The sequence below is a fragment of the Callospermophilus lateralis genome, chromosome 10 (assembly GCF_048772815.1).
Source record: "Callospermophilus lateralis isolate mCalLat2 chromosome 10, mCalLat2.hap1, whole genome shotgun sequence".
NCBI lineage: Eukaryota > Metazoa > Chordata > Mammalia > Rodentia > Sciuridae > Callospermophilus > Callospermophilus lateralis.
The window spans coordinates 37,832,149-37,848,845 of NC_135314.1; the positions used below are offsets into that span (position 1 = coordinate 37,832,149).

At 35.2% G+C, this 16,697-nt stretch overlaps 1 protein-coding gene across 2 annotated transcripts; it reads left to right on the plus strand.

Moving 5' to 3' along the window:
- Positions 1-959: 959 nt before the first annotated feature.
- On the plus strand, positions 960-14,038 carry C10H3orf38 (chromosome 10 C3orf38 homolog). 2 transcript variants are annotated; one of them, XM_076867889.2, is made up of 3 exons: positions 960-1,220; positions 3,425-3,666; positions 5,671-14,038. In XM_076867889.2, the coding sequence occupies exons 1-3, from the start codon at positions 1,094-1,096 to the stop codon at positions 6,334-6,336; spliced, it is 1,035 nt and encodes a 344-aa protein (XP_076724004.2). In that variant the 5' UTR covers positions 960-1,093; the 3' UTR covers positions 6,337-14,038. The 2 variants fall into 2 exon arrangements, with proteins under 2 accessions (XP_076724004.2, XP_076724003.2); XM_076867888.2 differs by having other exon boundaries at positions 1,016-1,220; positions 5,674-14,038.
- Positions 14,039-16,697: the final 2,659 nt, after the last annotated feature.

The following is a 16,697-nucleotide window of genomic DNA, read 5'->3' on the forward strand; positions in this document are numbered from 1 at the left end:
AAGTGCTAACATTTGCTCACCTGGATCCTCATATATTGGCATTTAGAAGCTGCACATTTCATCTACTAAATGAGAATACGCTAAACGTTAATTCACCTAAAGTATAGATAAAACCCAGAAGGCAGAAGCAAGGAATGTGTTGAAGTGTGATTCCTGAATCTAGCAGAGCATGGCTGTTTTCCTCTCGGTATATGTGGGTTGTCATTCTACTACTACTAACAGCTAATATACATATACTAAGCTTCTATTAGGAGCCAGACACTGTATCTCTACTAGATTCATTTAGAGACAGGAAACTGGGGGTCAAAAAGTTTAAGGAGCTAGCTCACAATCAATTAAGTAAATGGCGAAGTAAAACCTGGCAACCAGCCTTCCAGAACTCCTAACCTTAAATTGCCTAGGATGGAGCCGACGACTAGTGGAATGAAGGCAGTATTAGATCCCAGCCAGATGGAAAGGGGAGTCAGCTGGGAAGTGGTCAGACGTGGGATTCGACAGGTGACTCTCATTTTTTTTCAACTTTTCACAGTATAATGTTAACGATTATTTTAATTTATGTAACTTAAGAATATTAAACTATCGGCTCACCCAGCTCTGAAGTGGCCACAGAAGACATTCAAGCGCTCCCGGGGGCCGGGCCCGTGGGCGGGGAGGAGCCGCTTCCATTGGACCGCCCCACGGCATCACGGGAGCTCGCCCTGCGCCAGGCAGCCTCCGGCTTTCCACGCACCTGCACCTGCGTAGCCCTCCTAGGCGCTCTTTCAGAGGAAGGACTCCTGACGCGTTCAGGGATTCTTTTTGCACCCAGCTCTCTTATGGAAGGCGATGTTCTTCGTGGAAACGCTGAGCTTCTCTTAAACGGGATAGGTGGAACTTTGCTCCCAGGCAGCCCGGAACCACAAGTCGGGAGCACAGCGTTTCCTAATTGACCTCTTTAGCGATCACTTCCGCCCAGGGGCCTGGAATACCTGAGACCCTTCGGCGGCGAACGACGGGCAAGGCACTTCCGGTTTCTGTTGCTAAGGCGCGGGCCCGGTGGGCGGTAGAGACAACAGTATTGGCGTCGTCCTCTCCCCCCTTCCCGGGGGTCGAGATGTCGGGTCTTAGCCGTTTAGAGATGGAGGGCTGTCGTCACCTGCTCGGCTTACTGGACAACGACGAGATCATGGCCCTATGCGACACCGTCACCAACCGCCTAGTGTACCCTGAGGACCGCCAAGGTAAGGACAGACCCTTCTCCCCGAGGGAGGCCCAGACCTCACCCAGACTCCAAGCTTGCGGGAGCGTGGGAGTGAAAGAGATTGGAAGCCTAGCCCGCCTGGTATTGGTCCTCTAGTCATGCTTGGGAGGAATTCTGCGGATCCGGGTCACGGCCGCTGCTCAGCGGCTCTGGAACCACGCACAGACCCCGGCCGCCTGGTTCTGGAAGTATGTGGTGGCGCTGGCAATGGTACAGCTTGCAGTTTTTCATCCTTGATGTTGTGAGCAAATGCTTGTTGGTTCGAGGATTCGGAGCATGGCAATAATCATTTTTCACGTTTCCGGAGAGCCAGACTGTTTTCTATTCTCAGTTTCGATTTCCTGAGGAGGCAGCTGCCATTTCTCAGGCTTTTTTCTTCAAGCTTTCCGGGAGTGGGGCCGGTATTATAAACGCTTTGGATTCTTCTTTTACGTAAAACAAGTCACTGTAATGAAAAGGAAAATGGTTTGACTGCCTGTCTATCAGGAGTCAACATTTTCCCGAGAATATTTTGTGTACTAAGAATTACTTTCAGAGCCAGGTAGTACACATTTTGGTAGATATTTCGAGGTTTAACGTTAAAGGAATACACCTAAGAATTCAGACTGAAAATAGTTTTAGACTAACATACTTCTTCATCGTTTATATTTGCCTGTTAATCGCCTTCTTAACAATCATGGTGAGTTTTAATTTTAAAATTGTAATAGATTAAAATGCTAGATATAATTGATAGTGGATCTAAAGCAAATAAGTAAAAAAGTAAAAACGTCCCTGTTCAAAATTGTTTGCATGATTTGAAGACATTCCAGGAAAGAAAAACATTCAACCTCTGGAAAAAAACAAAATAATAAAAGTCGAAAATACAGTGTGTCTTTTCTGTGTACCAGGTTGACAAAACATTAGCAATACAAATCACAAGTGTTGGTGCCAGGTGCAGCAACTCTTTGACAAGTAATGGAGGAATGTAAATTAGAATATGACTTTGGAAAACGAGTTTGACATTATCTCTTAAAATGAAAGATGAGAGACATCCTCTAAACCTGGGCTTCTCAAATTTTTAAATGTACCATTCCTCTGGGATTTTATTAAAATGTAGGTTTTTGATTCAGTAGTTTTGGGGTACGCTCTAAATTCTGCATTTCTAGCAAGCTCCCAGAGATTATTTAACCCCTCTCTGTAGTGGGAGATATGTATGAGAATGTTCAAAGTTGCAGTGTTTGTATAGGACAGGCACAGTAAAGTCTCTAAACAAGAATAGAAACCTTGTAGTATAATCATAATTAGCTATAATAAAGCAGTGAAAATGAATTAAGTAGAGCTACATGTGTCCACAGATTAATTTTAAAAAGCATTAAGTGAAAAGATGATTATAGAAAACTACATCTATTAATGGATTGAATTTATAACATTTAAAAATATTGTAAATATATTGTTTAGGAATACATATTCTATACAATTATATAGAAAACAGCAGGAAATGAAAATATCTAAGATAGTAGCTACTTTGAGATGGGTGAGAAGAGAGAGTAGTAACATCAGGGAGGGATGAGGTAGGGCCTTTAAAATACTTGTAATTTCCTGTCTCAAAAGCTTTATAAGGTATGTATTTGGGAGTATGGTATATTGCCTTTCTGTATACCACACACATCACAAATACTCTTTGGTTTGTTTTATATGCAGTTTTTTTTTTTTTTTAATTAAAAAAGAAGTCCTGAATCTGCCATATCTTAGAAATATGGTTATTGATACCTCCTGTCTTCAGTTTTGTTTGTGGAACAGGAGATTGAACTAAAATTATTTGACACCTAAAATACTGTAATTTTACTGATTTTTAGAGGTTGATATTAATTTATATCTCTTGGCTTTATTGAAAAAAATTTTTCTGGCTCAAATTTTTCTAAAAAGACGAATTTTGAAAATAATCTGAGTATTTTACTGTTACTTATGGGAAATAATAGTAAGCAATGATATTTTTTGAGCGGTAAGGGAAGTTTAAAGCATAAATGAATTTAAAAAAACAAAAATGACAATTCACTTCCTATATTTTAAAAATAATAGCTATCTCATGCAAAAGCAAATAACATGACAAGAGCTTAAATGTTTTTTTGATAGAATTTCTGCTGACATTAGTCACATTTACAAGTACTTCATGATTTTCTGTTAATCATTGCAATTTTCTTCTAGATGCTATTCGTGCAATATTAGTGTATAGTCAAAGCGTAGAAGAGCTTCTTAAACGTAAAAAAGTCCACCGAGAAGTCATATTTAAGTACTTGGCAACACAGGGGGTGGTTATACCTCCAACTACTGAAAAACACAATCTAATTCAGCATACAAAAGATTACTGGGAAAAGCAATTGCAACTGAAACTGAAGGAAACACAGGAGCCAGTTACAAAGACAGAGGACCTCGGACTCTTTCAGCAGGTAAATCAGATATTGTGGTTACATTCTGAACCTATTTTTTTTTCGCTTGAAACTATGTAGATAATCCCATGTATAATAGTCTAATGACTTATTAGAGAAAATAAAAATGTTTTCTTCATTTATTATCAATGAGGACTAATAGACTTTCAGAGTATAAACTGTAAGTTTCATTTAATTTGAATTTGGACTCTAGTTTTCTAATATTTTTCTTTTTTTAAAGAAACCCATTATAAATCCTTTTTTTTTTTTTTTTTTTTTTTTTGCTACTGGGAATTGAAAACAGAGTTTCTTTACCACTGAGCTACATTTCCAGCCCTTTTTATTTTTTATTTTGAAGCAGGGTCTCACTGAGTTTCTTAGGGCTTCACTAAGTTACTAAGCTGGCTTTGAATTTGTGATCCTCCTGCCTCAGCCTCCCATATTGCTGAGATTACAGGTATATATCACTGGGCTTGGCAAATTCTTTTTCATTTTTAAGAGTTTCTTTGATATCAATGCAAAATGAAAGAAATTTAAAGTTTTTGACTAGAAAAAGTCCTGTGGTGATTTTCTTCAGCTGACATTGACTATTTCTATTTCTTGTGTATCCACTGAGCATTTTATAGAGAGTATTTAAATACTTATTGAGTGAATTGTAGGTGATTCCTTTGCTTTCACATTAGGAATCTTCTAAAGACTTTTTTACTTAACATACTAAAAAGAGAACGGATTTTGAAATCATGCACATGTAACTTAATATTAAGGTCTGGCATGTAATAGGTCATGAGCTTAGGCAAATAACTTGATCTTTCTGAGCCTTGTTTTCTTCATCTATAAAATGGTTATAACAGGGCTGGATGGGGTTAGTTCTGGGTGTGTTTATAGTGTAAAATTAGCAAGTGTGAGGACCTGTGTTTAATTCCCAGCATGCACACACACAAAAAAATATAGTAATATCTGTGTTAAGGCATATTGTGAAGATGGGAGGAATAATACTTAAGTGTCAGGCTTTGTATCTAGCATATTAGATAGCAGACGTTCAGTAAGCATAGGCTTTTTTACCATCTCAGTGAGGTACTTCGATGTGTGGAATACATAGGAGAATGAGATCAAGACTAGCAGGTATATCAAGTATAATTTTGGAGTAATATTTCCTTTGTAAATAAAAATATAAAATTAGCTCCAGTCATAGAAAAAAAATGACTTATTTCAATCAGCTTAGAGTATCTGTTTAAAGACATAAAAATGCTTATTATCACCTTTATTGAATGTGATTTATATGTGACAAAGTGCATCTATTTGAAACATACAGCTTGAAGGCTTTGACAAATCTACACCTGTAAAAGCACTGCCAAAACTGGAAAAAAAAAAAAAATGCTTGTATAAGTCATTATTATTGACTGTTCGTGCTGATGTTGAAGGGCCCTGTTAGTTCATGACATTTTTCAAGGGATTTGTCCATTTCATCTAAAACTTCAAATTCATGGGCATTGAAAATGGTGTTCCCTTATCATTCATACGTGTGTATACTTATTCCACCATCATTAATATACTATGTATACAACCAGAGATATGAAAAAAAAATTGTGCTCTATATGTGTAATAAGAATTGTAATGCATTCTGCTGTCATATCTTTTTTTTTTTTTTTTTTTTAATATATCTTTCCATGGGAGGGGGAAAAAAAAAAAAAGAGCAGGCTACAGGATGTTGCCCAGACTGGGCTCAAACAACTCTTGGGCTCAGGAGATCCTCTTACCTCAAGCTCCCCAGTGGCTGGAACCACAGGGGCATGCCAGTGAGGCCAGCTAGCCTTCATTAAACTCTTCTTACTGAGTTTTCAGCTGGTTAAGCTGGAAATTTCTGAAAATTTTTTTCTCCATTTTGGAAAATTACTTTTTATGCATAATGAGTTCAGTCAGTTCACATGTAGTTCATTTCCCTTTCTTGTAATCAATACATTAACGAAATAGAAAAGTTGTTATAAGAGGTAAATCTTATTTTTATTTTTATTTTTTTTCAATCAGCAGCCAAAAGAAGGAAAAGATGCTGAAAAAGTTGATTTTCGTCGCCTAGGAGAAGAATTCTGCCATTGGTTCTTTGAACTTCTTAATTCTCAGAATCCTTTTCTGGGCCCACCTCAAGGTGAATGGGGACCACAACACTTCTGGCATGATGTCAAGCTTAGGTTTTATTACAGTACTTCAGAACAAAATGTGATAGACTACTATGGAGCAGAAATTGTAAGCCTTCGTTTATTGTCACTAGTAAAAGAAGAATTTCTTTTTCTCAGCCCCAACCTAGATTCCCGTGGACTAAAATGTGCGTCTTCTGCACATGGGTTAGTTATGGTTGGTGTGGCGGGCACTGTTCATCGAGGGAACACTTGTATGGGCATTTTTGAACAAATTTTTGGACTTATCCGCTGCCCTTTTGTGGAAAATACTTGGAAAATCAAATTTATCAATCTGAGAATTGTTGGAGAAAGTTCCCTTGCTCCTGGAACGACATTGAAACCAGCTGTTAAATTTGAACAGAGTGACCTAGAGGCCTTTTATAATGTAATCACTTCGTGTGGTGACAACGAACTAAAACTTACTGTAAGGCAAACAGTGGATAGTGGGACTGGAGACCAAGCTTTATGTAGTGGAAATGAGGCATTGTTAGAAAAAAAGAGAATTGAGTTTACCTAACCCTCTAGAGCATTGAGCACTGTTATATCAGCTTAAAAAGTCTTCCATGTGGAAACTTTTCAAATACTGCATCAGTAATTTCTAAGTGATTTCAGATGTAAGGATTGACATATTTTAGTTCAAATGCTTTCTGGACTACAGACTGACACATTATGTGAATACTTGGCCTATTTCTACCTGAGTTTCATCAAATGTTCTGGAGAGCTTACTGCAGTTTATCAAATAAATCCCACTTTAGATGTTGTATATAACTGTGTGCCTTAGAAACCAGGTAATATCTTAATTTTCACTTAGTATTATTGGTATCTGTATTTTCCATACAGCAAAGGATTAGTAGTGTTCTAGGCTATCCTCTTTAAGTTTTTCATTTACTTTGATCAAGGTCTGGATATTGAATATTTTCCGAATTTAAAAAATCTTAGATATTTTAGAGATGGTTAATGTCAACTCAGTATTGTCATTTTAGAAAACTCAAATAACATTCAAAAGACCAAAAATTTAGCAGAGGGAGAAAAATATAAGTATAGAACCATTTCTCAAAGTTGTCTACTCTGATCCAAGCTAAAAGTCTCTTTTAATATGCAGTTTTCTGAACTTTTTTGGGGAATGATAAATGCTATCCTCAAACCAGACTTTATTCTTACCAAGGCTTCAGCCAGCAGTTTTATAGAGCATTTATTGTAGCACCATATAAAAGAAAGTAACTGTTGAAATTTTTAAGGTGTGCCTAGTTCCAACTTAAAAAAATGAATTACTGTTTCCTCCTGATTGATCTTGATAGAGGTGACCCCCCCCCCAAAAAAAAACAAACTTAGAACATGGGCATGCATATATGCAAATGCATAATATATCCCCACTATAATTTAAACTTAGTTTTTCACCTCTAATTTGTGTTACAAGATTTGACTTATAAGTTTGAGTTGCCAGATTTAAAGCAACTATATAGTTGATTTATAGTTGCTTTATAGTTGCTTTAAAGTTTAAGTTTCTCATCACCCAGTATATGCTGATACTGGATTTAGTTAGGAATTGTGATTTATAAAAGTACCATTTAGGAAAAAATTTAATGGGATAATATAATGATGTTTTATATGTGTTAAGTTTTTACATTTAACTCTGCTCATGATTATCTAGGGGAGACAGATGAATATTGGAAGCAGGAGGAAAACACTTTTTTTTTTTTTAATGATATGCTTCTTATGAGGAATACAAATTGATATGTCATAAAAATAAGAATAAAGGAGGGAAATCCCTTTTGTCTGTGTAAGAATAGTGTATTGTTTAGATTTACTTTATATTTGTCTTGCTCTTAGATAAAATTTTAGACATTGAGCTGAAATAAAACAAATTTGCTGCTAGTTACACTACTGATATAATATAATTAGTAATAACGAAAACAGCCATCTGAAAAGTAATTATCTCATATTTTTATAAGCTAGACAATCAGGTCATAAGTCCATCTTCACCTATCCTATAACTGCTTAGGTTTAAAAATGAGTTTTATCTTATTTCTTAGGTTTGAAGTACCATTATAAAATATATTCTAAATAAATGATAAAATTCAAAACACTTCATCTCTTTTGTTATGTCAGGTAGTGCAGAAATATTACTATAGATGCTCAGGTGGGCAGGGATTTCCTTTAGCTGTCTTCAGGATTGCGTATTTGAATTTGTACAAAGCCCAAGGAACGCTGCCGTTTCTTCACATTTTTAATCAGCCTTAAAAATTGAAATCTAGACTTAAGTGGATTGGGACTTTTTTTTTTTTTTCAGGAGGTGAATCCCCACATCTGAGAACATAGTAGAGCCTCATGTTGAATTGAATGTGTGAGCCAAAAAAAGCTTACATGCTAGGGGAAAAAATAATTTACGTTTTGTTCTTGTCAGTGTTGTTTTTTTGGTCATATAATGTTTGAATTTTATATGTGGACACACAGAAACTTCTGGGCCCCTAACTAACAGATTTGAGAGGAGAACTACTGACCTTGAAAGCTCAGGGTGATTGGGATATGTTTAAGAGCACTAATGCTACAGAAGGTACAAGGGAAATATATGAAGAAGCAGTACTGGGAAGAAAATGTTGGGAGGAATTAAAATCTGTTCATGAAATATGGAGCTTGATTTAGTCCTCAATAATGGCTAAAAGTGTCCTTTGAAATCTTCTTTTACTGCCACCACATTAGTCTGTTTATGTTTGGGGATGGCAGAGGTACTAGTTTTAAGTCTGTGTTGGTTTGTTATATCCAAATAGCATTTGGAAAGTCTGCAGTCAGATAGTATAGAATGCAACACTACACATAATGCCTGATAATTGGGTAGTCAAAGTTGGGGATTATTTGAACTTTTATTTTCTTCAGGCTGTTTTGCCATAGCCTAATAACAGGGCATATATGGCTAAATACCTTTTTTTGTTAGAATTAAAAATAATTTACTAGATAATGTTTTAAAATCTTTTAAAACTAAATTGTAAGCAGTGGTTATATTAGGATGTCATACAAGCACCTAAAATGCCAAATACATATTTCATATGTCTTGCTAAAATACCAGACTATAGGAAAAAGCCATCTACTTGCAAATGGCAAACACTGGCAGGTCAGGAAATACTCCAGTGTTATCAAATGGTGACTTTTTTTTTCTGAAAGAAAGCTAATTACCTAGTACCATTGAGAAGTTATAAAAGCACCAGAAAAGAATGTAAAGAACTGGTATAAAGAAAAAAAAAAATAAAATTTTTTTTTTCAGAAACCATTTTTCACAAAATTTTTTTTTAGTTTAATAGGTGATAAGATTGAACAGGGGGGCTGGGATGTGGCTCAAGCGGTAGCATGCTCACCTGGCATGCGTGCGGCCCTGGGTTCGATCCACAGCAACACATACAAACAAAGATGTCATGTCCGCTGAAAACTGAAAAAAAAATAAATATTAAAAAAAAAAATTCTCTCTCTTTAAAAAAAAAAAGATTGAACAGGATCTCTGTTTTCACATATTTAGATGACTTTCCTCAGTGTTCTTTGGTGCTGAGGATTGAATTGAGGATCTTGTACATGCTTAACACACACTCTACCACTCAACTATGCCCTTGGTTCTTAAGTTGGTTGTAGGGGGTGGTAATAAGTCCTATGAAAAATAAAATGAAAGATATATTGTTTCTTCCCAGAAGAAATATGTTAGCACATAATATTAAATTTTTTGAATATTTCAGTAAGTTTATGGGCTTTTCTAAAGTACATTGAGTATAGACATTATTCTCCATGTTAAAAAAATTCACACTGTTATATTTCTTCAGATTACTGCTTTAACATGTTCAGAAGTAAAAATTTTTGGCATTGTCTTAAGTCCATAAGCTAGAGAACTGTATTCAGGATGAAAGGATAATCTTTAGGAAATCTGTTAGTTTACAGTAGTCTCACATGATTTTTGCTTTTCCAAAGATGTTAGATATGAAGATAAAACCTGTCAAAATGCTGTTGAGTGGAGCATAAAAATATTCAGATTTATTTTATTTTGACAAGATAATTTAGTGTCAAATATTGAACATGCCTTGGAGAAAGTGATAAAGTGTGAAAAATGTAATACTTTCAAGATCTTTATCAAAACTATCCTAAGATGATGAATGTATGTGGTGCTGAGGATCGATGCATATTGGTAATTCTCATGAAGGATTTCTTAAATATGAACATTGCTGATGCATAGTTTATATATATGATCTTACTATATATCTCTCACCTTCCTCATTTAACTATAATGATACAGACAGTATAGTTGCAATGCTAGGAAATAAGACTTTCTGAATCTGGGGTCTTTCAAGTTTATTTGATGTATATTCATTAAATAGCTATTTCTAAGTCACTAAATCAATGTAAGACAAAATAATACTTAAATAGGCCATTTGCTCAAATTTATGTTGAATTCAAGTCTCAACCTCTGAGTTTGGGTGGTTTTTATGGTGAGAGGTTCATTAGTCCCTTTGTAGGCTTCGGATAGTTCCTTTTATTTGATCAGAAAGAAGAAAACTGAAAATACAAATAGCTCTATGGCTACAAATAGCCATGCAGACCTTCCCTCCGCTTCCCAATTCTGGGGATTGAATCCAGGAGCCCTGTACCACTGAGATACATCCCCAGCCCTTTTCATTTTGAGACAGGTCTCAATATTTATCACTCAAACTGGCTTCAAATATGCCAACCTCCTGCCCCAGTCTTCCCAGTAACTGACACTACAGTGTGCCACCCTGCCTGCCCTAATACATGTAGATTGTCAATACAGAATACAGTGTATTTTGACAGATCACTTAAGAGTTGGAAGGAAAAAGTTTTCATATACTGTAGCTGAATGTGCTAAATGCATTTAGCTTAATTTTTTTTCTGGCATGAGCCTTCCCAACATTCTTTCAGAAAAATGTTAAATTATATGTGATATTTACTCTAGAACCATTTGTGTTAGTCATGAAATTGTTGGACTAGAGTTGTCTGTTCTTAGTACTGCTAAATCTCCTCATTACTATTTTTAATGAGTCATTCAGTGAAATGTTAGTAATTTTCATCTGCACTGTGTAGATACTCTAAATCTCAAGTATGAAATTAGTTACATTTGAATTATTATACTTAAGAAGTGAAAGAAAGATCACCCACTGCCAACTGTGTTACTTTTCTGATTCAGTGTTTTCGAAAAGATAACTACTGAGGAAATCCTTATCATTGTAGCATTTAGCCTATAAATTTACATTAATCTTTTCCATCTCTCATCCTTTACTGTGCAAATATTGGTATTATGCTCAGTTGTTCTCAGATAGTTACATATAGGTTACTTTTGTCTTCATAAGTTGTAGATATTAAGAACTGGTGATTGTTATTTTCAAGCTTCTCTTCCCAAGTGTCTTGCATAGGATGAGTAATAACTAAATTTGAAGTGATTTTTTTTATATGCCAGTTATATGTCAGTTACTTGTCTATGTATATTGAGTGTCTTAACTCATTCAATCCTGCAGACAGCTGTAGGCGGTGGATACTATTATCCGTCTTTTATTGGAAAACAAGACTGAGTGACTTCTAAACTGTCATAGATAATGTTACAGCCTAGATTTATACCCAGACTTCAAATTATATATAAGGTTTTGATTGACCATTTTTACTCATTATCTTCAGTATGAAGATAGTCCTTTGTTGGTTTGTTGTCTTCTTTCCAAAACAACAATGCCTTTGACCTATATCTAAATACTATTTCTTCAATAAGTCAGGCATGTTTTCTCTGTAGGAGTTCTGAGTATAATGTCTGTCTAGAATATTGTTTCCCAAACTTTTTACATGATTGCTTCATTTTCATCTTTAAGGACTTTTTGTTTAAATGTTTTTTTCTTAAGTAAATCCTCAGTTACTGTTATCAGAGCATCTTGTTTAGTTTATTGTTAACACTTTAGATATTATTTGCCAATTTACAAAATTATCTTTTCTGTTAGATTTTAAAACGAGATCAGGGACTGTAATGGTTATATTTTCATTACTTGCACGGAAAGTAGGTATTCAAAAGATATTAAAAGACAGATTAAGGAAATAAATGGCTGGAAATGTAGTTCAGTGAGTGATAGAGTCTTTGTTTACCTTGCATGAAGTCCTGAGTTTAATCCCCAACACTGAAAAAAACAGTGCTGCTTTCTATTCATAGCCCTGTGTATTTCTAGACTTTTCCCTGTCAAAGACAGTGCCTAGCATATGTATGTATTAGGTGCTCAGTGAATATTTCTTTAATGAATAAAGATAGAATTATCTTCCTGAATGATGATGATGACATGTGAGCTCTAATGTGACCAACACTGTAATAGAATTATGAAGGTCTTAATATGCTGTTATAAAAGATGAAAACACTGATGTTAAGTAGCATACTGAACTTCACACAGTTTTATTGTGAGAATCGTACATCTTGGCTTTTTTTTTTTTTTAATTCATCATATTTTTAAACTGCAAAGCTAATGTTCTTTCTTGTACTTTGTTTCCAGTCTGATTTAAACTCATCCTCGATTTCATCATATGTAAAAATGATCCATCTAAAATTAAATGACTTCTGAGGTCTGGTATGATTTTAAAGTGACATGGTTTGTGATTGTATACCACCTCGGAAATTGAATGTTACTTTAAAGGAATATGTAGGCTATTGTTGAAGAAATTAATTATTATCTGGCTTCCTCATCAGTAATGCTCATTAAAAAACTTTTGTGTTCCTTAAATATACATGAATACATTTTATGTATATGTGAGTAATATGTATATTTTGACCATAGGAAGGAAAAAACAAAATGAAATAAAAGATATTCTATATCATATATAGAAAATGAAAAGGTATGACATTTAAATTTTTTAAAATTTTCTCATCACTAAAGAAATTTCAAAGCTGTTTGAAACTAGTCTTGTTAAAACTTTTCTGCCTTGTTGCATGTGTTGACAATATTTCCATGTTTTAGTCAAGAAAAGTGCAAAATGATTTGCGAGAAAGCCAAATTAAAGACTGCCAGTACAGATGGTCCCCAACTTATGATGGTTTGACTTAAGCTTTCAACTTGATTGTGTGAAAGCAATACACATTCAATTGATACTATACTTCAAATTTTGAATTTTGATCTTCTCCCAGGCTTACACAGAATAACTCATTCTGTTTTTCACTTTCCACACAGCATTCAATATTTAACACTTTATTATAAAATAGGCTGGTGTTAGATGATTTTGCCCTATTGGGGGCTATTGTAAGTGTTCTAATCATCTGAGGATGATTAGAGTAGGCTAGGTCAAGCTGTTTTCAGTTGATTAGGTGTATTAAATGCATTTCTGACTTCAGATATTTTCAATTTATACTGGGTCTATCCAGATGTAACTCTGTTGCTATAACTTGAGGAAAATAAAGATATTAAGAAAATGACCCAATATAGTTAATTCCTTTTAAGAGACTAACATAGAAGTTGGCGAATATTTAAGATTGACATTGGACACAAGTGGCAGATTTTTCCTACTTTTTCTGTAGGAAGCATGGCCCTTGGATGGTGCTGCTCATAAAATCATTTAAAGTTATTTCAAGAAGTTTAATAAAACATTTGCTTATTAAAACAGAAGGTTTTGCAACACTTAGTGCACTAAATGGAATAGTCAGATTTATTATAGAACCCAGAGTACAGAAATAAGAATAAACAACAGAATATAAACATACCAAGGATTTTAATGCTGGAACTGTCAGTAGAGTAAATATTAAATCACTGGACATCATTAAGCTCCTAGGAATTAGAAGAAATTATACAAGAGGCCTTTTATGAGCAGCGTATGCTAGAGTAAGAGTTTAGGATAGAGAAAGTTGATTTTAAAGGATGCATCAATGGCTGGGTTTGGTGGTGCCCACCCATAATCCCAGCTACGTGGGAGGCTGAGGAAGAAGGATCACAAATTCAATACCTGTGCAATCTAGTGAGACTGTGTCTTAAAATAGAAGATAAAAAGAGCTGGGGAGCTCATTGGTATAATGCCCCTGGGTTCAATCCTCAATACCAAGAAAAGAAAAGAGTAGGGGTAGGGAAGAATGCTTTCATGCTTTAAGCATTCTTACTATTAACATTCTTGTTGGTAAACATTTATTGAGTACTTTATATATGCCACGTATTTTTAACAGGAGGCATTTGGTATATTGTTTGTTTCTTCTGGTTTCCTATACAATTCTCATTTTGTTTAATTTTTACGAAGTAATTTTTACTGTTTATTAAACAGTTTATTTTATTATGAAATGCTTCTTTGTAATCTTTTGTTGATGCTTTTCTACTATTGTCATCTTTTTATGTTTATCTTAGATAGTACAATCCTACCCTCTTGATTAGATCAGTGCTGCTAAAAGAATTGTCCTTGGCAGTCTACATTTAATAGTTTGGCAGTTTCAGAGAGGGGGACAAAAGCACAAAAAGTAGGTTCCCACATAATTCATATATATTTTACAAATCTTGGGTAAATAAGTTACATATTTTTTAAAGTTTTAAATGGAAGATTGTTGAGAGCCACAGCCGAAGGGGCTCCAGCAAACTTTCAGACTACCAGCTGATGATTGGCTCACAGCAGCCCCAGCAACATCTAGCAACATCTAGCTGATTGGCTCCTCTGCGGTGATGCTCATTGGGCTGTTTCCCTGCCCTTTCAGACCACGGAGCTGCTCATTGGGGGACTTTTTTGGCTCCGCCCATGCGACCCAGCCAATCGGCCTCAAGAGCAGGAGGATTGTGGGAGGAGGAGGTTGTTGGGTGTGTGGCTTGTGGGAAGCCGGTGGTGGCAGTTGGGCTCTGAGGGTTTTTTCCTGAGGAGCTGGTTTGTTTATCTTGTGTGGTTCTAAAAATAAAGTTAGTTTTTTTTGACAAGTGGCTCCTGAATTGTGCCCAGCCAGACTGCGGCAGAAGATTATTTTCATGAAAATTCCATTAAGTTTAACAATGTTTTTATAAGGGATGGGGATGTAGCTGAGTGGTAGAATGTTTGTCTAGCCTGTGTGAGGCACCGTGATCTTATATAGGTGCATGGTTGGTTGGTTGGTTGTAGATCATTGTGTTGGTCAGTTTAACGTCAGCCAACATGAAGTTGGCAGGGTGTTCATCATCACCATCATTAATGATCTTTCCTATAATTTGAATGCTTGGTAAGTTTGCATTTCATAGATGACACTGTTACATCTCTTATTCACTAAATTCACTTATTGAAAAATGATAAAAATAGCAGTGAATACAACTATTCATAACAATACCACAATGTAGATAGTAGAAAAAACTAGTATTAAAACTAGTATGTGCTGTGCAGATTTTGTGTGACTGATGTTTCATAATAGCTGAATCAAACAAGGAAGATTGTGATGACTATTATGAAATTGTCTTTGGTCTGCAACCCATTCACTATGGATCAGTTGATCATATTGTCTGTCAAATATTTATATGTCATCAATCAGTGTTCACATTATTTTAAAAACACATTGATTTCTCTGGTAAGTGAATTTATTAAGACAATTTATTTCTAACATTCCAGTTTCAAATTTGTCATGCAAGATAAATGAGTCAAAAATTGTAGACACATCATCCAGAATATCCTTAAAGTCAAGCATAAGACACTTGCTGAGAAGCTTGTAAAAACTGTCTCAACATTAAAAACAAATATAATAAAACAAGCTTTTAGAAAAGTTCTATCAAAAGGATATAGCATAATTTGGTGACAACATGGAAGAGCAATTCCTATTGTGTGCTAGAAAAGATATTTCATTTTTCAGACAAAACCACTGATGTGAAGTGTATAAATCATTATTTGACGTGTGTATTAAATATATGAGGAGTTCTTAATTTCTTGTTCCATTTATCCCTGGAACCCTAACCCTAACCCATTATAGACTATCCTGAGACACAAAACTTAGGTCCTTGGGACTAGACTGATTAGATCATTACTTTAATGATGGAGCACCAGCTACTTGGGCAGCCCTGAAGATATTTGTTGGGTAAAAGGACTATACAAAAACCAATGACACCCCTCTTTCTTAAAAGAAGTGTAATAAAATACCATCAAGATGGTAATGCATTGTTGGAGGGAGTAGAAATATAATCAGTTTTGATTGCTTAAATCTGCATTATTTTTATAATACTTTGGGAAAAACTGGGCAGGAAGTTACAACATTGTTTTTCTCTTCTGATAGTGACTGCTTAGAGGAAAAGTGCTCACATGAGGTTTTGAGATAAGGGATGAAATTAAAAAATATTTCTCTGATATATTAGTAATGGCCTTTCCTTTGATATTGCTCAAGTGACATTTCAACCAATCCATTGTCTTGAAGAGCCATTCCTCCAGGTTCATAATGTGAATTTTAATGACAAGGAGATAGGATTAATTTAAGATGGGAATGGCTCAGTTCTGCAGAGGTTCATTTTTCTCCCTACGGTTTCAATGTTTCCACTTGCTTCAGAAGCAATACATTTTGAGGCTTATTCAAAACCACATCCAAATACTGCACAGAACATGAAAGAATACTTCTGTGAGGTAAATACAAAGGACAGATTGAGAATGCATTTAACATTATCTGCAGGTGGATTTTTATTTTTGTGATAGTAGCTGTAAGGATTATTGTGAGAGAAAGTATGTGGCTGAAAAAGAATTACATAGGTCAATTAGTAAGAAAAATAGTAAGCTTTGTAAATCAGCCTAACAAGGTGGCAAACGCCTATAATTTCAGCTACTCTGGAGGCTTAGGCAGTAAGATTGCAAATTTGAGGCCAGAGTTGGTAAATTACTGAGACCCTGTCTCAAAATGAAAATGAACACACACACAATTGAGGCAGAGGATTTGGCTCAGGGTGAAGCACTTGCCCAGGAAGC